The sequence below is a fragment of the Garra rufa genome, chromosome 18, assembly GCF_049309525.1.
Source record: "Garra rufa chromosome 18, GarRuf1.0, whole genome shotgun sequence".
NCBI lineage: Eukaryota > Metazoa > Chordata > Actinopteri > Cypriniformes > Cyprinidae > Garra > Garra rufa.
Window position 1 is genome coordinate 20,004,593 of NC_133378.1, and position 25,839 is coordinate 20,030,431.

Below are 25,839 nucleotides of genomic sequence, written 5' to 3' on the forward strand. Positions count from 1 at the left end.
TTTATTTTATTTTTTATATATATATATATTCTTACATTGCAAGCTTTGTCAGCACAATAGTTTTAGTTAAAAACTCTTCTGACATTACTCAAATTAAACTGGTAATTGTGATTTTTGTGAAATTTATAGGATAATACTCGACTCTGGGTGAAATAACTGCAGATGTTTTCAGTAAAAATAAAGAGATTTCACAGAATAATAGAGATGACAAACATGTGGTCTATAATCACCTACAATTGCTAACACGTTTAACTGTGTATTTTGTATAAAAGATGGACTGAATTAATTTACTCTGTTTTGTTTTCATTTTTACGTCATTAAAATTTCATTCACCAGGTGGCGCTGTTGCATTATAGAGAGCCCACATCCTGAGAAAAGGCATGTTATGTGTTGGCATGCAGGAGAGTATGAGTGGCTTCACCTGTGCAGGTGTTTATAGCGGCTCAGGTCCTCCAGTTCGATGGCTTGAATCTGGTTATTGTCCAAGTGGAGCTCATGAAGACTGTCAGGGAGGTCTGGGACGAGAAGAACATTCATCATTATATAATTGGAAGTAGCATCATGTCTCTGCTCTTAATATTACACTGAAACTCATGAAAATTGTGATTTATGACCAAGGAGATTCCTAAAGCTCACTCAAGTGAGAAATTGAACATTATTATCCAATTGTTCTTTTTGAAAATGAAAACGAGTCTATCATCTGACACATGTTCACTCTTTAATGACTTTTACGATTATTATAAAGAATAACCTTTTGGTATTCCCGTGAGTTTGGACTCAGAGATGCGCAGGAAGTTGAGTTTCAGGCCTTTAAAAGCGCCGGGCTCGAAGCCGCTGTTCTGAATAGGGTTTCCGCCCATCTCTATAAGAAGCATTCAACATCAGACAGAATATCCCATCACAAAAACCAGCAGGCTCCATCTAAAAAAGGAAACGGTTTGGTCAGACTGTAACCTCTATACCACATAATGGCGAGCGCGCATACAAACCAATGCAGTTCATGCTGCCCAGACCAGAGAACGTTCCTTCTGCAACCTTCTTAATACGGTTCTCATGAATGCGCAGCTCCACCAGGGATGGGGGAAGGTTCTTGGGTACCACTGTCAGGAGGTTACGGGAAAAATAAAGCTTTTTTAAGTGTAGGAGGGGTGCGAAGGCTCGCGGGTGGACTTTGGAGATCATGTTGTTGACCAGCGACAGAGCCTGGCGGGAGACGGGAAGACCTTAGCATTCGCTTTGTGGAAAGTCATGAAGAGATGATTAATAACAGCTTGACCATGAGCATTAAATATGTACACAAAATCAAATGACTTATAAATGATGTTATAACTTAATGTCATGTTCTTTTTTTTTTTACTTTTACAGGCCATGTCAAATATTGTGTTTGGTGAGAGAGGCTGAGTAAATATTAGGGATAAATATTGGGGATAATATGACTTCTAAGAAGGGAACTAAAACATTCAGTTTGGCACCGGTGTGTGTTTCCAGAACTACAGGAGCATTCTTCTTCAGAGACTTGAACTGTTTGAACATCCTGTCAGGCTGTTTTGCACCGAGTGCCAAACGTAAAGTAATGCGTGCTGCGAACGACAGACCCATTTTTCAAAAGTTAGCCAAAACATGCTTGTCTCGTTGTTTATGTAAAATATATATAAAAAAGAATCTTAAATATTAATGTTAAAATGTAAATAGTCAATATAAATGTACATCGAAATCTACAGCATTAAAGTAAATAGCGACATATTTAGCCAATATGGAGGTTGATGGGCTGCATCAGCCAACGGCAAATAAAAAACCACAAGAATCAAGCTGTGCGACTGGTACATATGGAAGCCTGTTTCTGCCACTGAATAAAAATTTTTAAAAAAGGTTATTGCAACTTTTTTTCTCAGAATTGAGAGATATAAATTCGCAATTGCGGGTTATAAAGTCAGAATTGAGAGATATAAACTCTTTTTAAAGACTTTTTTTCTCGCAAATACAAATTTGTATCTCACAATTCTGACTTTTTTCTCAGAATTGCATGATATAAGCTCACAATCGTAAATTAAGTCAGAATTGCGTTATATAAACTTGCAATTCTGAGAAATGAAGACAGAATTGAGACTTTATATTTAATTGTTTTCTCAGAATTGTGATATAAATCTCGAAATTGCATGATATGAACTCACACTTCTGCGAAAGGAAGTCTAGGTATTGCGAAATAGAAACTCTCTTCTCGGAATTGAGTTTATAACAAATTTTTGTTCTCAGAATTGCATGATATAAGCTTGCAATCGCAAGTTATAAAGTCAGAATTGCATTATATACATTTCTGACTTTTTTTCTTGCAAATGCTAGTTTGTATCTTGGAATTCTGACTTCTTTCTTGTAAATGCAAGTTTATATCTCGCAATTCTGACTTTTTTTCTCAGAATTGCATGATATAAGCTCACAATTGTTATAAAGTTATAAAGTCAGAATTGCATTATATAAACTCGCACTTCTGACTTTTTTCTTGCAAATGCTAGTTTGTATCTTGGAATTTTGACTTCTTTCTTGCAAATGCAAGTTTACATCTCGCAATTTTTTTTTTCTCAGAATTGTGAGCTATAAACTTTCAGTTACTAGTTATAAGGTTTAATTTTGAGAGGAAAAAGACTGTTCTCAGAATTTTTATATCTAACTTAATAACTCGCAGTTGCATGTTATAAAGTCAGAATTGCTAGATAAAAACTCGCAAATATGAGAAAAAAGTCAGAATTGCAACTTTTTTTCTCAGAATTGAAAGATATAATCTTTTTTTTAAAGGATTTATAAAGACTTTTTTTCTCACAAATTTGTATCTCACAATTCTGATTTTTTGTTTCAGAATTGTGTGATATAAGCTCACAAATGCAAATTATAAAGTCAGAAATGTACCATATAAACTTTATTCTCGAAAATGCTAGTTTGTATCTTGGAATTCTGACTTCTTTCTTGCAAATGCGGGTTTCCGCATCTGAATAAAAAATATAAAGATAATTGCGACTTTTTATTTTTAGTTTACATCTCACAATTCTGACTTTTTTCTCAGAATCGCATGATATAAATCAGAATTGCATTATATAAACTCACACTTCTGACCTTTTTTCTTGCAAATGCTAGTTTGTATCTCACAATTCTCACTTTTTTTTCTCAGAATTGTGAGATATAAACTTGCAATTACGAGTTATAAAGTCCAATTTTTAAAAAGGAAAGAGGACTGATATGTTCTCAGAATTGTTATATCTAACAAATCTAACTTAATAACTCGCAATTGCATGTTATGAAGTCAGAAATGCAAGATATACTAGTCAGATATAAAAGTCAGAATTGAGAGTTTATTTCTCAGAAATGCAACTTTATTACAATAAAGGTAATTTCACAGTTCTGACTTTTTTTCCACAATTGTGAGTTTATTTCTCACAATTCTGACTTTATAACTCGCGATTGCGAGTTTATGTCTCGCAGTTACGACTTTATAACTTTGCAGTTGTCAAGTTTATATCTCAAAATTCTGACTTAATTAACAACTGCAAGTTTATATCTAACAGTTGTGTGAAAAAAATAGAATTGCGAGATGTAAACTCGCAACTGTGAGAAAAAAGTCAGAACTGTGAAATAAAAAATTGCAATTACCTTTCCATTTTTTATTCAGGTGCGGAAACGGGCCCCTATAAGGCAAAAATCAGTGAACAGCACAAGAAACCATCCATAAATCCACAGTATTATGAACTTTCCCATTTGAATATTATGTTCTGGGGAACACCAACAAGCTAAAAAAATTCGATTTTACATAACCTGCACTTTATTTTACATTCAGCCTCATCTATCTTTATTTTCTCACTTATCTCATTATTAACTGAGAGTAGAATTCATTGCTTTTCTCTGAGCGACCTTCACCCTCTCTAGTTCTCATTTCTCTGATCAGTATTAGTGTCTTACATAGAGGTTTGTAAGTCCTTTGAAGTCATTCTCCTTCAGTTCTGTGATGCGGTTGTTCTGTAGGTCCAGGAGTTTGGTATCTTTGGGAATTTCCTTGGGCACAGCATTTAAACCTAAACATGGAGACAACATGTTTACAGCTAATTTAAAGCTTGTAGGATATAGAGCATACAGAAATGTATACAAACGTCTGTAGAGAGAGACCATTAGCTCGCCATCTGGTCTGGATTTCCCCATGACAGGGCTTCTTATTTGACATCAAAATAACAGAATTAAATTGTGAACACAATTGAAAATCTTAACAACAACAGCATGTCTATGACATGATATTTAGTTAGGTAGAAACCAGTTATTGTGGCCAACTGCGTGCTTATTGTGCATTTTCAATTCTGTGTCAGATTTATATTTGCATTAGAGTACAGTATCTTTATATTGGAGTGACCCGAGGATGTTCTGCCAGCTCTTTAAACAGGCACTTTAAAAATCATTTAGGTTCTTTTGCCACACATGGACCACATCACAAAACTATATGTAAACTGCAGCAGAACCACATCAAAGCACAAATCCAGCATTGTGTCTGTTTCAGCAGTGAAGTGTCCAAGATTCTAAATCAGGCCAATGATCCATGATATTTTCCAGCAGAGCCCAATAATTTATACTAGGCTGGGTTCAACCTCTGTTCCCCTCCGGGCATTTACAATGTTCTTGAGAACCACAACTGCCAAGCCATCTAGATTCCAGCGGGAACGAAAAGTACAATAATTGAGATATCAAGCATATCAAAACAATATATTGATATATTTTGGATTACATAATAAAAACTTAATCTCTGCTGTCAGTTACCACAGAAAATCATTTTGACATTTTTCATTATGACAAAAACAACTTCTGGATACCTTAAAGGGATAGTTTACCCAAAAATAAAGATTCTGTTATTAATTACCCTTGTGTCATTTGTTCATCTTTGTAACACAAATGATTATATTTATGATAAAATCCAAGAGCTTTCTGATCCTGCATAGACAGCAACACAACTACTACGTTCAAGGCCCAGAAAAATAGTAAAATAGTCCATGTGACATCAGTGGTTTGACCTTAATTTTATGAAGCACATCGAACACTGGCACGAAAAGAAGAAACTGTTAAATAAAGTCATTATTTTTGTTTCTTTGTGACAAAAGGTATTCTCGTAGCTTCATAAAATTACAGTTGAACCACTGATGCCACATCAACTATTTTAACAATGTCCTTATTACCTTTCTGGGCCTTGAACGTGTCAGCATTGTCACAAAGCTGTCAGATTTCGTCAAAAATATCTTAATTTGTGTTCCGAAGATGAACGAAGGTCTTACGAATTTGGAACGACATGAGGGTGAATAATTAATAACAGAATTTTCATTTTTGGGTGAACTATCCCTTTAAGCAGTTTCTGTGTGTTTAACGCACTCTTTTTCAGATCTAGAGAACTGAAATCATTTTATTAGCTTCGCATTTTCTGTTTGGAATTTATATTTTTGCAAATGTCATAAAGCGAACCTGGGGGGATTTACATTCACACACAAACTTCAATCCCAAGTGTCTGTTTTCTTGACATGCCACATACTTTTTGTAGGGAACACATCAGCATGCTGTGATATCAGCCTTATACAGTGTAGAACATAGTAAACAGCACATTTGCACTGAAATTAATACTTTTATTCAACAAGAATGCACTAAATTCAGCAAAAGTGACAATAAAGACATGTTTAATGTTACAGTATTTCTACAATAAATAAATGCTGTTCTTTTTGAATCTATTTATTAAAAAATCTTTGAAAAAGTGTATGGTTTTCACAAAACTGTTTTTAACATTAAAAATAATAAGAAATGTCAAATCAGCATACATATTATGATTTCTGAAGGATCATGTGACACTGAAGACTGGAATAATAGCTGTTGAAAATTCAGCTTTGCCATCACAGGAATAAATTACATGTTAAAATATTCAAATAGAAAACTTTCTTTTTACTGTATTTTTAAACTAATAAATGATAGTGTAAATGATGCAGTCTTTGGATTGTTCTGCGTTGTATTTTATGCTATCAGATACTATTAGGAATCCTAGAATTTATAGTCAAGCACTGAATAGAGCACCCACTAACAATTTAATTAACCAACAGAACTGCTTTCGGGTCCAAAGGGGATAAAATATTGCATGTAAATAGCAGAAAATCTTATACAGTATGAGCATTAAATATGATCCTAAAACTGGATTTCTACGAATTGTAATTATTATAGTACACAAAATCAAAGAAATTATCCCATGCAATATATTGAGTTCAAGTTATTTTAGGCCAATATGTGACCATGGACCACAAAACCAGTCATTAGGGTTAATATTTTTTAAAACTGAGATTTATACATCATTTGAATAAATAGGCTTTCCATACAACTGTCTGAAAATCGCCTTTAAACTTGTCCAAATGAAGTTCTTAGCAATGCATATTACTAATCAAAAATTATGTTTTGATATATTTATGGTAGAAAATGTACAAAATATCTTCATGGAACATCTTTACTTAATATCCTAATGATTTTTGGCGATAATTTTGACCCATGCAACGTATTGTTGGCTATTGCTACAAATACACCCGTGCTATACTATAAGCTCTGCTCAAATCAAAGACCTTTCCTGTTTTCCTTCTAAAATAGTTCTCCTTCCAAGCCTTCTGCCCACCTGTCAGTCAAACCGACAAGTGCTCAGTGACTATAACCAGCTGACCGCTGACAAACACAATGCCAAACCCCAGAGCCCAGCTCATCACGGCCCCCCAACCACAGCTCTGTACACATCTACACCCCCTAATAGGAACATATTTTATGATGAAGGCACATAACCACCTAAATATATACACACAATTATGGACATCTGTTATGAATAAACTTCACCATCAATTCAATTACAGCCTACATGGCAGAATAACTTCCAGATACGAACGAAAATAAAAGAGCGCAGTGGACTGATCAATGTATTACAAGCAAACCTTCATCACAGTGGGAGGAAGCATAGAACGAACCGCCTAAAGCGAGGGCTGTATTTTTCGATTTTTATATCAAATCCACAAGCATAAACAAAGATGCAGTGACATTTGCGAAAACAAAAACACTTGCAGAGACCAAAACACATGGCATGAAGCATAAAGCATTCATGCACATATGCAAACACAGTCAGACATGCACAAACTAAAAAGAAATACATATAATTAAAATAATAAGCTCCAAATTCCAAAGTTCTTGTTGCTTCTGTCAGTTGTAAATGTTCTATGAGGATCATAACTTGAGCAAACTTGGCTGGAGAATGAAAGAGCGTGTGTATCCCTAAGTACGACTATAGGATTACAGCGGAGCTTCAATGAATGCTGTTGGTGCCATGGAGAAAAAAAATACACAAACTGGCCAAATTTTGTCAGGCTTTATCCAATTTCTGGAGCTTACATCTAACCCAAGCCTTCTCACTTTCCCACATACTAAAAAGGCAAGCTCAGCCATCTGCTTTATGTGTGCACACATGCATTGTGGTTGGTTTGTTTGTTTTGTGTTTATATAATTGTTGAACATGTTTGTCCATCCACAATTTATTTATTTAGATTTACAAATTGAATGATCACGAAAAGCATAACATTCACCTGAATGACAAAAAAAATTCCTACAAGGTGAGGGTAAATGGTTTAACCAATCAGTTCAGTTAACCATAAAGTTTCCAGTGTTCGGAAAAGTTTGGGTTGGAAACGGCATTTTCTACACGATCCTACCCAAGGAATAAAGGTCTTATCCAGCAAAACGATCACCAATTTTCTGAAAAAAATCTAAAATTATATATTTTTTAACCACAGCGCTAGTTCTGTTATGTGCATCTGTGACTTCATGCATTCTGTAATCACGTTGAACAACTCACGTGTGGTTAGTTCTTCATCTGTGTAGTTTGGTTCAAAAAAGGTAGAGCAAAAAACATCTCATTTTTTCCTCCAACTTTAAAATTATACGGCATCGTTGTTTTACCTTTTTTTGTAAATGGCGTTTGACTTTCTTTGCACGTTCGCTTTGTAAACACATTACGCATGACCTTTTTAACGTGACGCATGCTAGTACAGCTAGTTCAAGAAGAGCATTTGTCGTTAAAAAGTAACCAATTTTAGACCTTCAGCCCGTTGGCCACTATTGAGTTCCACTATATGGAGAAAAATCCTGGAATTTTTTTCCTCAAAAACCTTAATATCTTTTCGACTGAAGAAAGAAAGACATAAACATCATAAGATGACATAGGGGTAAGTGTATTATCATAATTTTTTCATCTGGGCTGGACTTGTTTTTTTCTATACAAAAAGTTCCATTTTTGCCAAACATAAAAGCACTTTTACACAAAAATTGAAACGAATCAGCCTCAGGCTGAAGGAAATTCACATTCCCGTCAGTACAGTGGAGGTCGCAGCTCAAACAAACCTTTCAGCTGTGCTGCCATTCTGGATTGCATGAAGAATAGGAGAAGAAAGTTCAACTCTCTTCAGTAATAAAAAAAGAAAGAAGCACAAATGTTGTTTATCTAAAGTCTTTTTTTTTTATTGGCATAGCTGACTTGAATCATCAAAGGTCAACGACAAATTTAACTGGGATTTCGCTGTATTTATTATTTTTAAGGAATATTGAATCTGTTTTTGTGTAAGTGAGTAAATGCACAATTACGTTTAGTCTAGAACAACAGTAACTAGCATTACGCAATGCGTTACCCCCAACACTGAAAGCTTCCTCTTTGATTTTAAGTCTGTTATTTCCTTTCCGTGGAAAAGAAAACAAGCACATCTAGAAACAATCACAATAAAATGAAGAGGCCCCTCAACTATTAGGCCCAAATTACCAATTTGTGGATGTACTGCTGACAAGACATAAACCAAGACTATATCCGGCCTTCTGAAATAAACAAACGCTTATCAAAGGCTTCCAAATCTTCATCATTTTGCTTTCTCCCCCTACATTCCTTTTTACTTTCCCTGTCTATCTCTCTCACAAGGTCTTCCTGTAAAACATCCTGTGTGTGTCATAAAAACAACACAGAACCACTCCTACAGTTTAATGGAAAATTACACAGACATTTTTCATTGTTTCCCATTCAGGCCCCAGTTTTCTTAGAGACTAAACTACAACAAACAGACATGTTCACAGACGACTGTTTGGACATGTCAAACAGTTTGGTGAGATGTTTTTAATATGGAAATGAAACCATTTAGAGATTTGATGAATTATTGTACTGTGTATTCGCCTATTCACGCAAAGAACAATATTATATTATATATTAGATATATATTAAAAGATATCTGTAACACTGACTATATTAGGGCCCCACATCAACAAATATCTTTCTGTTTATTATGAACCTGAGTTGCTGTTTTGTCATTGGCTGCTTTAAATGTTAAATGTTCAAGGATTCTGATTGGCTGTCAAAGTTTTTGTTTTGTTCAACAGATACAGTTTTAGTCAAAAGTATCCACATTGCAGAATCTGCAAAATGTTAATTATATAAAAGAGGGATCATACATTTTTTTTATTTAATACTGACCTTAATAAGATAGATTTTATATAAAAGATGTTTACATATAGTCCAAATAAGAAAATAATAGTTGAATTTATTAAAATGATCCTGTTCAAAAGTTTACATACACTTGATTCTTGACACTTGTTTTTTTACCTGTTTTTTTTTTTTTTGTGTGTGTGTGTGTTATTTGTTCATGAGTCCCTTGTTTGTGCAGAACAGTTAAACTGCCCGCTGCTCTTCAGAAGAATCCTTCAGGTCCCACAAACATTTTGCATTTTTAGCAATTTTGTGTATGTGAACCCTTTCCATCAATGACTATGATTTCGAGATCCATTTTTCACACTGAGGACAACTGAGGGACTCATATGCAACTATTACAAAAGGTTAAAACACACACTGATGCTACAGAAAAAAAACAATGCATTAAGAGCCAGGGGGTGAAAACTTTTGAACATAATGAAGATCTGTAAATTTTTCTTATTTTACCTAAATATCTTTTTTTTTTTCTTTAGTACTGCCATCTAGAATCTACAGAGGACAAAATAAGTTTAATTTACCCTGATATTCAAATTTAAAAAGTTTTCACCCCCAGCTTTTAAAGCATTGTGTTTCCTTCTGGAGCATCAGTGAGCGTCTGAACCTTCTGTAATAGTTGCATATGAGTCCCTCAGTTGTCCTCAGTGTGAAAAGATGGATCTCAAAATCATTCAGTCATTGTTGGAAAAATGCAGATAAACCAAAGAATTTGTGGGACCTGAAGGATTTTTCTGAAGAATAGCGGTCAATTTAACTGTTCAGGACAAACAAGGGACTCATGAACAACTATCACTAAACAAAAAAAACACAGCTGTGGATCATTCAGGTAACAACACAGTATTAATAATCAAGTGTATGTAAACTTTTGAACAGGGTAATTTTTATTCCTGTGGACTATATGTAAACATCTTTTATGTGAAATATCTTATTCAAGTCAGTACTAAATAAAAAGCAATGAGCATTTTGTATAATCCCTCCTATTTTGGTTAAATAATTAACATTTGTAGATTCTGCAAGGTGTATGTAAACTTCTGACCTCAACAGTAGGTAGGTAGGTAGATAGATACTCACTTAGGTCTGAGCATTGCACAACACTGAGCTGGCATTGGCAACCAAAGGGGCACAAAGACACATATGGCGGCTGCTCTTCCATAGCCGAACCCTCTTCATCTCTCATCATCACCGATTTCAGATCTCCCATTTCTCCATCCATAGCAAAGTCCCAGAATCCTCTCTGCTCAAAGGGCAGAGCCAGTGAGGGAGCAGTCAGGCTGCAGACAGTGAGCAGCAGAAGCAGGAGAGAGCGGCAGGAGAACATCGCAGAGATACAGAGACTTACACACACGGACCTGCGTGAGGAGGAGACAAATAGAGATTAATGATTGTTTATTTCATGTGACACATCTGTTTTTATACACAGTTGTGTGTATCCTGGTTTGTGTGTGACTATTATAAACTTTCACACAGAGAGCTGAATGTGTTAATTACACAAGGGACAATGTAGTTACTTAATAAAACTTTATGTCCTCTCTTCAAGTGCAGCCCGCAACCCATTTCCTTAGCTCTGTTTATAATAATTAAAAGGATGGTTCGGAGTAGAATTGACTTCATTGCTATGCACTCCGAAGCCCATCTAAATACCCCATCCGAAGTTATTTTTACCTTAGTCGAACATTTATGGAGATATTAGAGTTTTTTGAATTGCTTGTTACAGGAGTGAATGGTACATGTGATGTATCTCGTAAATTGCACCACTAAACGTGCAAGTAATCTTACCAAACTTCTACAGTAGTGTAAATAGGTTATGTACTCACAAAACGCTGCAACAGAACATTTGTAAGTCCACCATGAGTGTTTTAAAAACACATTTTACCCGAGAACTACTAGTCTCAGAAACTACAAGTCGACGTCACTTCCCTGGTTTGAAAAAAGCATGTAAAAGTCCTCCTACTACATCTGTGTGCATGTCAACTTGTAGGAGGACTTTTACGTGCTTTTTTCAAACCAGGGAAGTGACGTCGACGTGTTGCCATTTGTAGTTTTTGAGACTAGTAGGGATCGGCTAAAACGTGTTTTTAAAACAATCATGGTGGACTTACAAATGTTCCGATGCAGCGTTTTGTGAGTACATAACCTATTTACACTACTGTAGAAGTTTGGTAAGATTACTTGCACGTTTAGTGGTGCAATTTACGAGTGGTGCACATGTACCATTCACTCCTGTAACAAGCAATTCGAAAAACTCTAATATCTCCATAAATGTTTGACTAAGGTAAAAAAAACTTCGGATGGGGTATTTACATGGGCTTCGGAGTGCATGGCAATGAAGTCAATTCTACTCCAAACCATCCCTTTAAGACCGTTTTCACAAAGTACATCAAAGGAACAGGATGGAACTAGGTTGTTATTTGGAGTTCGGGAGGATACTGTAACATTGCCATCTGAATATGAATACATCATTCAGCACTGGACATGCCGTCTCTGAGAAACACTAAAAGCTTTGACATGGACATGAGAAAACATTACTCAAAAGTGCTAAAAGTAAAAGCGTATAAATAAGCTTGTTTGATGTTCAAAACCATTTGAATGAGAACAGAATGAGTTTATCTCTTTGCAAAGGGTAAACTAAAGGTACAAGTGGTGAGTCTGTGTCTGTAGGACAGGTCTGGTCAGACGGTGTGTGGCGGTGGAAAAACTCAAACAGGCCATTCATTAGACAGGAAGGAGGTAGGAGGGGATATTTCTGACAGTCTCTGTTTGTATGTGTGACTAAAAGGGTGGGGAGCCGCTCATGATGTAATTTCTCAATGTCTTCCAGCTGAGTCCTGTGACGTCACCAGACATTTCGGGGCTAAGATGTGGTTAAGGATCTGGGGACCTCGCTGATACCTTAAACATGGGCCTGTAACCTAAAACGCAAACCCTATTCAGCCACACCCCCCACCTGCCAGTTCCTGACTTAACCTTGGCCCGTGTGTTGAACCTGATCTAACCAAAGCCTAAAATGAAAGCCAACACCTGTTCTAAACCCAAATCAACACTCAGCATCCTGAACTTTAACCCTGAATCATGCATACTAGAATACCTCACAGTGAATGTGATATCTCATGGCGCAGGCTCAAGCAACATAACATTATAATTATCCTTTAAATCCAACCAGCTGGGGAAAAAATTCAGTTAATCTCACTGCCATCATAGATGATTGTCTTTACAAGTGAGCCGCGACACTTTAATTCATAGTATTCCCTATACGTGCTGGGATGAAACACATGTGGATGAGTGAGAGGAGCCAGATGTCAGAGGATGTCATGTGCCCCAAGAGAGAATCTCAATGTCTTCCCATTACAATTTACTGCCACATTCAAATGTTCCCTCAACAAAGTTGGGAAGCGAAAATTGAAAAGGTATGAAAAGCGTGCAAAACCCTAAATACTCAATCAAATGGAAATAAACAGTCTTAATTAATGTGGATGAACCAAATGGAAAAAACTACCTAGAAGAACGTTTTTACACGAAAGTTCATTTAAGTTTCCAAAACTTTGTCGTTTGTGTGCATCCTGAACTTTAAGAAGAAATACTAGCCTCATATACAACTAAAACAGTAAGATTACAATATTTTATATCTAAAATATTTTCCAATCTATGAATCCAAGAAGACCTCCCATGAACTTTATGAAGTTAAAGGGGCAGTTCATGCAAAATTATTCCCCCTCATGTCGTTCCAAACCCGTAAGACCTTCATTCACAAATTAAGATATTTTTGATGGAATCCAAGAGATTTTTGACCCTGCATAGACAGCAACACAACTGACACGTTGAAGGCCCAGAAAAGTAGTAAGGACATTGTTATATAGTCCATGTGACATCAGTGGTTCAACCGTAATGTTATGAAGCTATGAGGATACTTTTTGTACACAAAGAAAACAAAAAGTAACAACTTTATTCAACAGTTTCTTCTCTTCCGATGTCCTACCTTTCTGAGTCTTGTTGCATTGCTCTCTACGCAAAGCTCTCAGATTTCATCAAAAATATTTTAATTTGTGTTCCAAAGATGAACAAAGGTCTTACAGGTTTGGAACGACATGAGGGTGAATAATTATTGACAGAATTTTCCATTTTGGCTGAATTATCCCTTTAAGTAATGGGATAATATAAGCCTCATATAGCCTCAGTTCCTATTTCTGTATAGCAAACTCACAGTAAAGACTCCCATTAAGCCGAGGGATCCCACACAAATGTTGTTCATGTTGATGTGTCCATTGAGTCCTTTATGTCTGCCATTTCACACAGCGTCTGTGTCATTAACTGCGTAATGAGCATGGATGCTTCTGCCGTTCCCCCTGGCTACTCCTCAATCATCTTCTGTGAACATTCGCACTTGTTCTCTAAGTCTGAGGCAACAGAAGATCTCTGAAATGACTACAAACAGACATTTACATTAAAAATTTGTCATGGTGGCTGACAGATCCCAGAGCTGACCATATGTAGCCGATCCAAACATTTGCTAAATATCAGTTCAACCAAAGTACGCATTAAAGCCTAAAGTATCCAATGGAATCCCATTCTTCATTCTGACATGCCAACATCTATGTGTGTTCCTCCCATATCGTCTGCCCATCTTTCACTTTAAAGTCAAACACGTGAGAAAGCAGCAGCCATTTTTTATGCCGCTGACCTGGAATGAGCAAACAGGGAAGAAAATGTACCCATTCGTAAAAATAGTGGCTAAATTATACCATGCTCCCCAAAAAAGGTCCGGTTTGAACTGGCCAGAGGAATGCGAGGAGAGGGCCGAGGCACAATTACACACATACACAAGTCTTCGCATCCTGCTCTTCACAGAAGAGTTTGAAAACTATATGGGTTATTTATGAACACAAGCATCATAATATGGGTAAGTATATGTGCCGTTTTTATGGGATGAAATACTGTTGTGCTCAGCACTTCCAAGCAGAAACTGTTTAATTAAAAGCTGCTCAACAGAACGAAGTGTCTTGAGTGGGATCTCAATAGTTGTGTTCGCACATCAGCAAAATACAGTCGTACGTGCTGTTTGGAGTGCCATACTGTGAATAAAATAGTCACAAATGCGAAAGGAAGTATATTAGAATCATTACAATCTATTTGGGAAAACTTTGTCGATTTCATGTGTTCATGTAAGCCACCAAAGAAGCACACAAGCCATCCCAACTAACTTAAAGGTGCCATAGAATGCATTGAAACAATATTTTAAATTGTTCTCTGATATCTACATAGAAGGTATATGGCATAGGAAAGGGCAAAAAATCTGCAGGAACGGTTTTACAGGTCCATTTACAACCTAGGATTTGTCCCTAAAATGAAATGCTCTGTTATTGCCTTATTTGGAAGGTTCCTGCATAATAATGAGGAGCTCTGCTCTGATTGGCTGTCTCACAGAGCGGCTTGCTCACACAGCTGTAAGGAAACACATGGAGGAAATATATATGTAATTACGGCCGCTTCATTTATTTAACTCTAGCCGCTTTTAATATGCGGTTTGTTGAATATGCCGTTTTGTATTCGCAACATTTTTTTCTCTCACTACTGTGATCGCATGTGCTCTGTGTAACTTTATACTGCAGCGAAGTAGTATAACGTAAGAAGGACTTACCACACAAGTTTTGATGCTTTAGTGATGCTCAGGATCTGTAAATCATTGGCCATCATCAGTGCACTCATCTCTCCGTTTATGTGGTAAGTAAAATCTTATGTACAGGCTACCGCTAGCATTAAGCTAACCATGTCCCTTCAGTGGTTTTACTGATGTACTGACGTTACTGATGATTGGGCGATGCAAATGTTGGGGGCGTAATAATTAACGATCCCGGGGCTATTGCGTAATAGTCTGTGTGATGTTGGAATTGACCTATTTTTCGGTGGTCTTTTGCAAACACCAGATTTATATAAGAAGGAGGAAATGGTGGTGTTTGAGACTCATGGTATGTCATGTCCATGTACTGAACTGTTATTATTCAACTATGCCAAGCTAAACACAGTTTTCCATTCTATGGCACCTTTAATAGGCACTAATGTTCCTATTAAGTTCATATTATTTCTAAATATTTTATTTAAGGGGACATCAGATTAAATTTTTTTGTTTTTTTTGCGTTTAGTTTTGTTTTGGTTTCTGGCATGTCATGCCAGCTCAGAAAAGCTGAACAGAAAACACAGCCAGTTTGTTATGTGGTGTCCAAGTCTAAAACTGCGTTATCCATTGAGCTGTTTCAATTTGCAGCCAGTTTCTACGTAGACAACTAGCTATTTGAATAAGACCACCTCCGAGCCATATATGGATATATTTACGTGTCTTGTGTTGACAAAGCCCCACAGAAGAGAGGGGCGGGGTGAGCAGTAGCTCATTATTATTTAAAGGGCCATGCACCGAAATATGTCACTGTGAACAGAGCTGTTTTTGACAAGGTAAAAAGTAGAGATGCTCCGATCAGCATTTTTGGGGCCGATCACGATTACCGATCACCAAGATCATGATCTGCCGATTGCCGATCACTGCCGATCACAGAATGGCAGGGGAATGGGAATCTTTTTTCTATAATCTAGCAGAGTTTGCACCATTTGTAGAAATTAAACTAACTCTAAATTAACTATATTGAAAAAAAAAACTGTAGAAATAGGCTACAGTCAAGATCTTGAAGAACCACCAAGTTAGGGTTGTAGACGATAGTATCGTGTATCGACCATAGTTAGAGATATCGCCAGTTGCTGATGCCTTTGACGAAAGCAAGACGATTATTATTATTATCCATCCAAAATCGCCTAACTTTAGCGATGCAGTGCAGAAAGTCGGTTCTAGGATGCTTCAGAAACTTGCCGCGGTATAAATACACGCATACAGTGGCCACGTCGCCTTAACGCGCTGCATGGGTAAGAGATTTATCCATCATACAGTGTAGATAGATAAACTGATTATAACAGGAGTGTTTTTTTAAAGTGCACCTGGCACTAGATTAGGCTACACTAGTTAGTGATGAAGTTCTTTGATAATGTAAATGTTCTTTGCTTGTTATTTGTAGCTGCTTTTTAAGATGATGTAAGGATTTTATTATCCAGCATTGCACAGTCATTAGGATAAAGGTAGTAAAATGTGGTTTAGGCTGAATTAAATATGATATATCAGAATCCGTCTGTATATAGGAAACATAAACATTCACCTCAGTAACATCTATATGCGTTAATTAGAATTACGATGCGATAAAATGGCGCTAAACATACGCACGTGAATTACACAGGCACCGTTTCTCCTCATTCTATATGAACTGAACTACAACATGAACTGATGACAACAATCAGACACACAGCAGTAACATTATCGCTATATGATGGGTATAGAAAGATACATTCATTTACATTCAAGCACGCACATTTACCACTCACTGAAGATAGCAGAGAATGAAACCGAAAGTAAACTTGAACGTCTCCGACAGAACTACAGTCAGCGCTCTGTACACGCACAACTTAGTCACACGCCCAATAACAAGACCACCCTTACAAAACGAATAAGGAATTTAGCCCTCATGTTGCCACTGGTAAGCTCCGCTCTGCTGTTGTTTACCTGTGCGCCGTGCATGCACGTGTGAAAAAGTCGCACGAGTAATTTACGTCAAGTGATCGGCTTTTTTGATCGGCGCTTTTGGGGTTCGCCGATCAAGCTATTTTAAGCCAATATCGGCCGATCAATCGGAGCATCACTAGTAAAAAGGGTGTTGTTTTACATGACCACTGAGGAATTTTAACCAAAGTGTTACAGACATTTCATAAAGACCCTAAAAAATCTAAACAGTCTCAGTTATCAAGCCGTTTTGATTTTCTGAGCAGTATGACGTTATACCCATGAACCGCTGACAGACAGTCCCGTATTAGCATATTTCCGTCCTCAGTCGTACGCTGTCCGCCATTTTCTCCGTGCTTGAGCAGCTGTAGCGACAACAATGTCTTCTAAGAAATGCAGGTGTTTTGTAGTTGGATGTAAAAGTGAAGTCTTTATTTTCTCCTGACACCAGAGCTACTGAGGACAGAGTGGATTAGTTTTGTTTTTGATGGTAATGTGCCAACGAATACACACAAAAAAAAAAAACAGAAGAGAGGGACGGAGTAAACAGTAGCTCATTATCATTTTGACAAAGTAAAAAGGATGTTGTTTTACACAACCATTAAGGAATTTTAACAGTATGTTACATACAATTTTAAAAAATGTTAGACAAACGTGCAACTAAAATAAAGTAGACAACGTCTCCTAAACAACTGAGGTGTTCTGTTGTTGGATGTAATAATGAACATAGCAGTCGTCATTTACTGGCATCTAAACCTCTGAAGACGAAGAGGATTACTTTTTTTTTTGAAAGGGAATGCGCTCCACAAATCTACCTAAATGCATCTATGTTCACACAAATCATTAGTGATCCAGCTTCACCTACAGGAGTATACATTTTTTATGAATCTTTACAAATCGCCATTCCTAATAAAGTTCCAAGATGAATGCGGCTAAAGTTAAGGCTGGAATACACTTACCGACTTTGTAAACAGTGAAAGAGGAAAAATGGCATACACTACACAACTAAGGATAATACACTATCAGACTTTAAAGTCGTTCTGATCACAACAAACTCATGCAGAATCAAAGTCTGAAGCTAAAAAATCGGAGTCTGTGACCATCATACACTACGCGATTTTCTATGGAATCTGTCAACTCAAATTTGCAGACTCGCTCTGACTTTCAGTAACTAGGCTCAACTTCTCCAGACTGTAAATCGGTGGAAAATCGGGGCAAAATTCACGTAGTGTATTCCAGGCTTTAATAGTGTCAGAGAACTACTCATCACCCCACAGAAGAGCATTTTTTTGCAAAGCTGTTTTTGACAAGATAAAAAGGGTGTTGTTTTACACTACCATTGAGAAATTTTAAACAAAGTATGTTACAGACTTTTCATTAAGACCCTAAATAATCATATCAACTTGTGGAAAATGGGCATCCGGTGACCCCTTCCTCACTCAAAGAGTCATTTTTTGGTAAAGTCTGATTCAAAATGAACCAGAGCCATAATTGTGACCTATAATTTTGTCAGACTTACATACTTAAGATCTGAGTCACACACATCTGTTAGTAAATACACCTGTGAATCCTAAATAGTGACTGTGTGAAAGCAGCCAATAAGTAAAAGCCACACACATCTTGACATTGCGTTTGACAAAAACATACAAACATTGCTGATACAAAGATAATCCTATCCCACGGCCTTGGCCAAATAAATCAGTGGACAATCCAAAGCTCACAGTACTTACGACTCCAGTCTAAAGACACAGTCCTCTCCAGAACGGTGACTTGAGGAATGGTAAGGCCTAGACATAACAACCACTTCTGCTGCTAATTACACAGCACATACTCCTCAATGTGGAACGCAGACAGCTATTTCTAACACTCAAAATGTCAGTTAGTCTTAGAGTTACATGAACACGTGAGAGAAATTAAGAGAGAGTGGAGGCACAGATGAGAGAGCAGCTGGTGATGGCAGAAAACAAGGTGGAATTGAAAGTGCTGTATTCTTTTAGCTAAGAAGATGTACTGTTTGTCTGTATAAAGACCGGCTGCTTTCTAGTCATCCAGTTGGACCAAGAGTACAGATTTTTATTTGCACTAACAAATTTTCTTTTTTAAAAATGTACACTATTGTTCAAAGGTTTGGGGTTTTCTTTTTTTTTTTTAAATCAAAAATATAGTAAAAAGAGTAATATTGTAAAATATTGTGTTTTCTTATTTAAATTGCAATACATTATTGTGATGGTAAAGCTGAATTTTTAGCAGTCTTCAGTGTCACATGATCCTTCAGAAATCATTCTAATGTGCTGATTTGGTGCTTAAGAAACATTTCTTATTATTAATGCTGAAAGCAGTTAATATTGCTTAATATTATTGTGAAAACTTGTAGAGTGAAGACTTAAAGGAACACTCCACTTTTTTTGGAAATAGGCTCATTCTCCAACTCCCCCCGAGTTAATAAGTTGAGTTTTACCGTTTTGAAATCCATTCAGCCATTCTCCTGTTCTGGCGATATCACTTTTAGCATAGCTTAGCATAGATCATTGAATCCTATTAGACCAATAGCATCCCGTTCAAAAATGACCAACGAGTTTCGGTATTTGTCCTATTTAAAACTCGACTCTTCTGTAGTTATATCGTGTACTAAGACCGGTGGAAAATGTAAAGATGCGATTTTCTAGGCCGATAAGATTAGGAACTACACTCCCACTCCGCTGTAATAGTCAAGGAAGTTTGCTGCCGTAACGTGGCCGAAGCAGGCGCAGTGATATCAGTTGGAGAATGAGCCTATTTCCAAAAAAAGCGGAGTGTTCCTTTAAAAATGAATTTGAAATAGAAACATTTTGTAACATTATAAATGTTTTTACTGTCACTTTTGGTAAATTTAATGCATCCTTGCCGAAAAAAAGTGTTAATTTCTTTACAATTAAAAAAAAAACTGACCCCAAACGTTTGAACGGTAGTGTATAATGGTAATGTATGCCTGATTTCTGTTGAGTTTTTTTTTTCTTTCGTTCTTTTTTGTCTAATAAGCTTATGAAACAATGCTCTTTAATATTTAGATCTTGGACATCAATACATGTCCTTTCTCTTCATTAAAACTATTAATTCCTGTCTAAATCTCCACCTAGTCTAGCGTTTCTGAAAAAGACAGACAGCAATTAACTAAATGTCAGATTTTAATAATAGAGCGCACAGCAGACGCCTTTCCAGAAATGACAGAGAATGAGCAGTGCCCACACAGAGATCTCTCTGAACACTGCAGCATGTTTCCCGTGATTACTGTAATAATAATAATGATAAAACACACACATTAGCCAAAAAGGGGAATTTCCCTCCACACTGTGAGGCATGTGTTTAAGTCAGATTTGTAACTTTTTAAGACTCATTTATGGCTGAAAAGCTAAAAGCCAAGGCTATGGCATGTCTGCAATTGAGTTACAGTGTACAGTGAGTTAATAAGACGAGATAAAAACATCTGAGAAAACATCACAAGAAATAAACATCAGAGTGCAGAAATATGAAAGAGTGCTCCATCAACATCTGCTTCTGACCTCTTCACAGGATGTTTTGGTAAAAAGCAAACAGTACAGAGACTTGTTTCATAACTAGACGGTTATCATTAGAAAGGTTTCGACTGTGGCTTTGTTAAATCTAAAATGGATACTACAGTTCAGTAGATTGTGCCATATTACATTTTTGACAGGAATTCAAATTATGCTGAGCAGGACAGGAATCCAGTGCGTTCAATGGTTTGTACTGTTCTTTAAACAAACATACAGATTGTTCAGCTGACAAAATGTCTTCCTTAGAAAAAAAACTCAGCAGCACTGTTTTGCCGTCCTGTTCCACATGTACATACCATGTTCCTATAGTAATTTTAGTAAGTGGGTATAGGTACTAACTAACCCTTAGTTAGCTGATACCTTCTTAGATAAGTACTCTGTAAGTAAACATAAGTGCATATCCTGTAAAATAATTATAATTATCTTTCATTATCTGCTTTATGGAAATAAGGAGAAGAATAACAACATGCAGTAAACAGTAAAACTGTTTGCACTACAAACCAGTGTGTTCATAATTAAGATAATAAATTAAAATAATATGGTAAGACAGACCAGTTTGCAATATCAACCAGCAAAAAATACCAGCTTAAAATAGCTGGATGTGGATGAGACCGGAAGCCACACCCACAAAATTTACAAATGGCCTCACCCACTCTTACAGGAAGAAAAGGGTGCATAAACAGTTCAAAAGTTGGACCTTGGAATGTAAATCTATCCCAGTAACACTATAGATTAGGGAACACATAGTTTCCCCTTTAGTAAACTCCTAATTTGCTGCTTATTAATAGTTAGTTAGATAATTGTAAAAGTATGGGACCAGGTTAAGGGACTTAGAATATAGTTTTGCAGAATAAGGCATTAATATGTGCCTATAACTTCTAATAAACAGACAATATACAAATAATATGCATGCTAAGATAGTTAATAGTGAGAATAAGTCTTTAAAATAAAGTATGACCTCTGTCCCTCGCAGTCTTGTTTTCATCTGTGCTAAATTCAATATCTAACCTAATTAAGGTCTGTTATTATAACCAATTAGATCATTTTTTTCATGTTTTCCAAAATTATGGCCAATAACCAATTTTTAAAAAAATGTAATTTTAAAAATCAATTGTTTTTGCCAATATACACATATGCACAATATAAAATATAAAGAACTATTCTGTTAAGAATTTTTTTTTTTTTTTTTTTTGGAGGCAAACATTTCAGGATTTTTCTCCATATAGTGGACTTCAAAGGTGTCCGCGAGTTTAATCCTCCAAAATGCAGTTTAAATTGCATCTTCAAAGGGCTCTAAACAATCCCAGCCGAGGAAGAAGGGTCTAAAAAAAAATTCTAAAAAAAAATTACAATTTATATACTTTTTAATCTCAAATGCTTGTCTTGTCTAGTTCTGTGTGAACTCCGGTTCAAGACAAGGTATGTCTCACATTTAATTTTCTCCTCCAACTATAAAATCGCCCTACATCACTGCAGAAGTATCGACACAGTGTTTACAAAGTGAACGCGCAAGGAGGGTCAAACACTCTTTACAAAAAAAGATAAAACTGTGATGTAGGACGATTTTGAGAAAATGAGATGGGAGTTTTTAAACATATCTTAACTGTATTGAACCAGAACAGACAGAATTCACGCAGAGCTAGACAAGACGAGCATTTGTGGTTAAAGGGTATATAAATTGAAAAAATATATATTTTAATTAACGTTTCGCTAGATAAGACCCTTCTTCCTCAGCTGGGATCGTTTAGAGCCCTTTGAAGCTGCATTTAAACTGCATTTTGGAAGTTCAAACTCGGGGGCACCATAGAAGTCCACTATATGGAGAACATTCCTAAAATGTTTTCCTCAAAAAGCAATTTCTTTACGACTGAAGAAAGATCTTGTGTGATAAGGTGGTATATTAGAGTAAATTATCTGTAAAAGTGAATTTCTCCTTTAAATAATGGCAAAAGTCATATTAAAATTTAATTAAAAACCTAATGACTGATTAAAAAAAAAGGTAACACTTTATTTTAAGGTGCCCTTGTTACACGTTGCATGTACTTACTATTATAATAAACTATGCATAATTACATGCAAGTAACCCTAAGTCAAACCCTAACCCTAACTTTATAGTAAGCAGGAGTAGTTCATTAATATTACTCAGCACTTAAATGTATAGACTCCATAGCGCCATCACTTTTTGTAATGCTGCAATGACCGTCATTTGTCAGTGCCTCACTCCTCAAAGTTCAGTGAGTGTGTAGATGTCATGAAGCTGCCGGCGTTAGCTACATTAAAAAGAGATAGGTGCTATTTGAATGGGTTCCGATGGAGACCAGAACAGAAGAGCATCCAATCTGACTTTAGAATTCTTCATCGTGTACTCAGGAAAAAGTTCTATAATTACACTGTAAAAAGAACACCTTAAAATAAAGTGTAACCAACAGAAACACTAATATCATGATATCAAGATATCATGATATCAAGATATCATGATATCAAGAGTGCTGATACAAAGCTCAACAACACTAGAACTTTTTACTGACAGTCTGTGCATGTCTGGGCTGCGGGTTTTCCCTCAGCCACCTGAGGTCGCCGTTTCCCTTCATCTTGCACTGCACTTCCCTGATTGTCTACACCTGTCTTGTTGTCTTTAATTATGACACTCGTTTCCTCCACAGCTGTTCACTATCACCACAGACTTTATAATCTCCACTCTCCCACCACTCTTGTGAGTCTGCATTGTTTCCTGTAACCTGTCTTCTGTGTGGTTTGTTCTCAATGATTCTCGTTCCTGAAGTTTATGTTTTTATTGTTCAAGTCGTGTTGTGCCGTGTTGGCCTTTTGGTTTGGTTTTTGTTTGTTTAGTTGTGTTTTTGTTAATAAATTCTATTCCTCGCACTTGGACCCAGACCATCATTCTTTCACCCGTGACAGAATGCAGACTCCTTTAATGGGTCCAGCGGGGAAGAATTTTTTTTTGAGGCGGCGACCATTCCCTCTGCTCCCAAGACGGAGGGGATGTCTTTTGAGGCCGCATCGGCCGCGCGCTTTCAGTATATCTACGCCTGCCTGCCGATGGATGCCCTTGTCGCTGAGGCTATGCGAAGGCGCCCCTTCTTTGCGGTGGGGGTGGAGACGGAGTTTCGTGGGAAGGCGGCGGCTTCCACTTGCTCTGTTCCTGACGCGGAGACAACTGCGCTCTCTGTTCCTGACGCAGAGGCGGCTGCGCTCTCTGTTCCTGACGCAAAGGCGACTGCGCTCTCTGTTCCTGACGCAGAGGCGACTGCGCTCTCTGTTCCTGACGCAGAGGCGACTGCGCTCTCTGTTCCTGACGCAGAGGCGGCTGCGCTCTCTGTTCCTGACGCAGAGGCGACTGCGCTCTCTGTTCCTGACGCAGAGGCGACTGCGCTCTCTGTTCCTGACGCGGAGACGACTGCGCTCTCTGTTCCTGACGCAGAGGCGGCTGCGCTCTCTGTTCCTGACGCAAAGGCGACTGCGCTCTCTGTTCCTGACGCAGAGGCGACTGCGCTCTCTGTTCCTGACGCAGAGGCGACTGCGCTCTCTGTTCCTGACGCAGAGGCGACTGCGCTCTCTGTTCCTGACGCAGAGGCGGCTGCGCTCTCTGTTCCTGACGCAAAGGCGACTGCGCTCTCTGTTCCTGACGCAGAGGCGACTGCGCTCTCTGTTCCTGACGCAGAGGCGACTGCGCTCTCTGTTCCTGACGCAGAGGCGACTGCGCTCTCTGTTCCTGACGCAAAGGCGACTGCGCTCTCTGTTCCTGACGCAGAGGCGACTGCGCTCTCTGTTCCTGACGCAGAGGCGACTGCGCTCTCTGTTCCTGACGCAAAGGCGACTGCGCTCTCTGTTCCTGACGCAGAGGCGACTGCGCTCTCTGTTCCTGACGCAGAGGCGACTGCGCTCTCTGTTCCTGATGCGGCAGCGACCGCTATCTCTGTTCCTGATGCGGCGGCGACCGCTATCTCTGTTCCTGATGCGGCGGCGACCGTTTTCTCTGTTCCTGACGCGGCGGCGACCGCTATCTCCGTTCCTGATGCGGCGTCGACCGCTATCTCCGTTCCTGATGCGGCGTCGACCGCTATCTCCGTTCCTGATGCGGCGTCGACTGTTATCTCCGTTCCTGATGCAGCGGCGACCGTTATCTCCGTTCTGTTTCGGACGCAGCGGTGACCGCTCTCTCTGTTTCGGACGCGGCGGTGACCGCTCTCTCTGTTTCGGACGCGGCGGTGACCGCTCTCTCTGTTCCTGACGCGGCGGTGACCGCTCTCTCTGTTCCTGACGCGGCGGTGACCGCTTTCTCAGTGCCGGACGAGGCGGTGACCGCTCTCTCTGTTCCTGACGCGGCGGTGACCGCTCTCTCTGTTCCTGACGCGGCGGTGACCCCTCTCTCTGTTTCGGATGCGGCGGTGACCGCTCTCTCTGTTCCTGACGCGGCGGTGACCGCTCTCTCTGTTCCTGATGCGGCGGTGACCGCTCTCTCTGTTCCTGACGCGGCGGTGACCGCGCTCTCTGTTCCTGATGCGGCGGTGACCGCGCTCTCTGTTCCTGACGTGCCGGTGACCGCACTCTCTCTGTTTCGGACGCGGCGGTGACCGCTCTCTCTGTTTCGGACGCGGCGGTGACCGCTCTCTCTGTTCCTGACGCGGCGGTGACCGCTCTCTCTGTTTCGGACGCGGCGGTGACCGCTCTCTCTGTTTCGGACGCGGCGGTGACTGCTGGCGTTCCTCTGGCGGCTATGACAGCTCACATTCCTCTGGCGGCTATGCCGGCTCGTGTTCCTCTGGCAGCGTTGCCCGCTGATGTTCCTCTGGCGACTGACGTTCCTCTGGCGGCGAAGCCAACTCACGTTCCTCCACTGCACGGGCCTGGCCCGCCATCCCTCCCCCTGTTTCACCAGTCCCCCGTTCCACCTCCCTCCAGACTTGTTTTGGCCTCAGGGAACGTCTGGAAGCCGTTCCGTAGGGGAGGGGTACTGTCATGACTCTGGGCTGCGGGTTTTCCCTCAGCCACCTGAGGTCGCCGTTTCCCTTCATCTTGCACTGCACTTCCCTGATTGTCTACACCTGTCTTGTTGTCTTTAATTATGACACTCGTTTCCTCCACAGCTGTTCACTATCACCACAGACTTTATAATCTCCACTCTCCCACCA

At 38.6% G+C, this 25,839-nt stretch overlaps 1 protein-coding gene across 1 annotated transcript in view; it reads right to left on the reverse strand.

Moving 5' to 3' along the window:
- bgnb (biglycan b) overlaps positions 1–25,839 on the reverse strand; it is a 34,101-nt gene that overhangs the window by 4,289 nt on the left and 3,973 nt on the right. Inside the window, exons 2-6 of the mRNA XM_073823386.1 lie at positions 10,619–10,896; positions 3,946–4,058; positions 990–1,203; positions 752–862; positions 422–515 (exon numbers count right to left, since the gene is read on the reverse strand). Coding sequence (XP_073679487.1) covers positions 422–515; positions 752–862; positions 990–1,203; positions 3,946–4,058; positions 10,619–10,865 — 779 coding nt within the window. The 5' untranslated portion in view covers positions 10,866–10,896. The remainder of the gene's footprint in view (positions 1–421; positions 516–751; positions 863–989; positions 1,204–3,945; positions 4,059–10,618; positions 10,897–25,839) is intronic.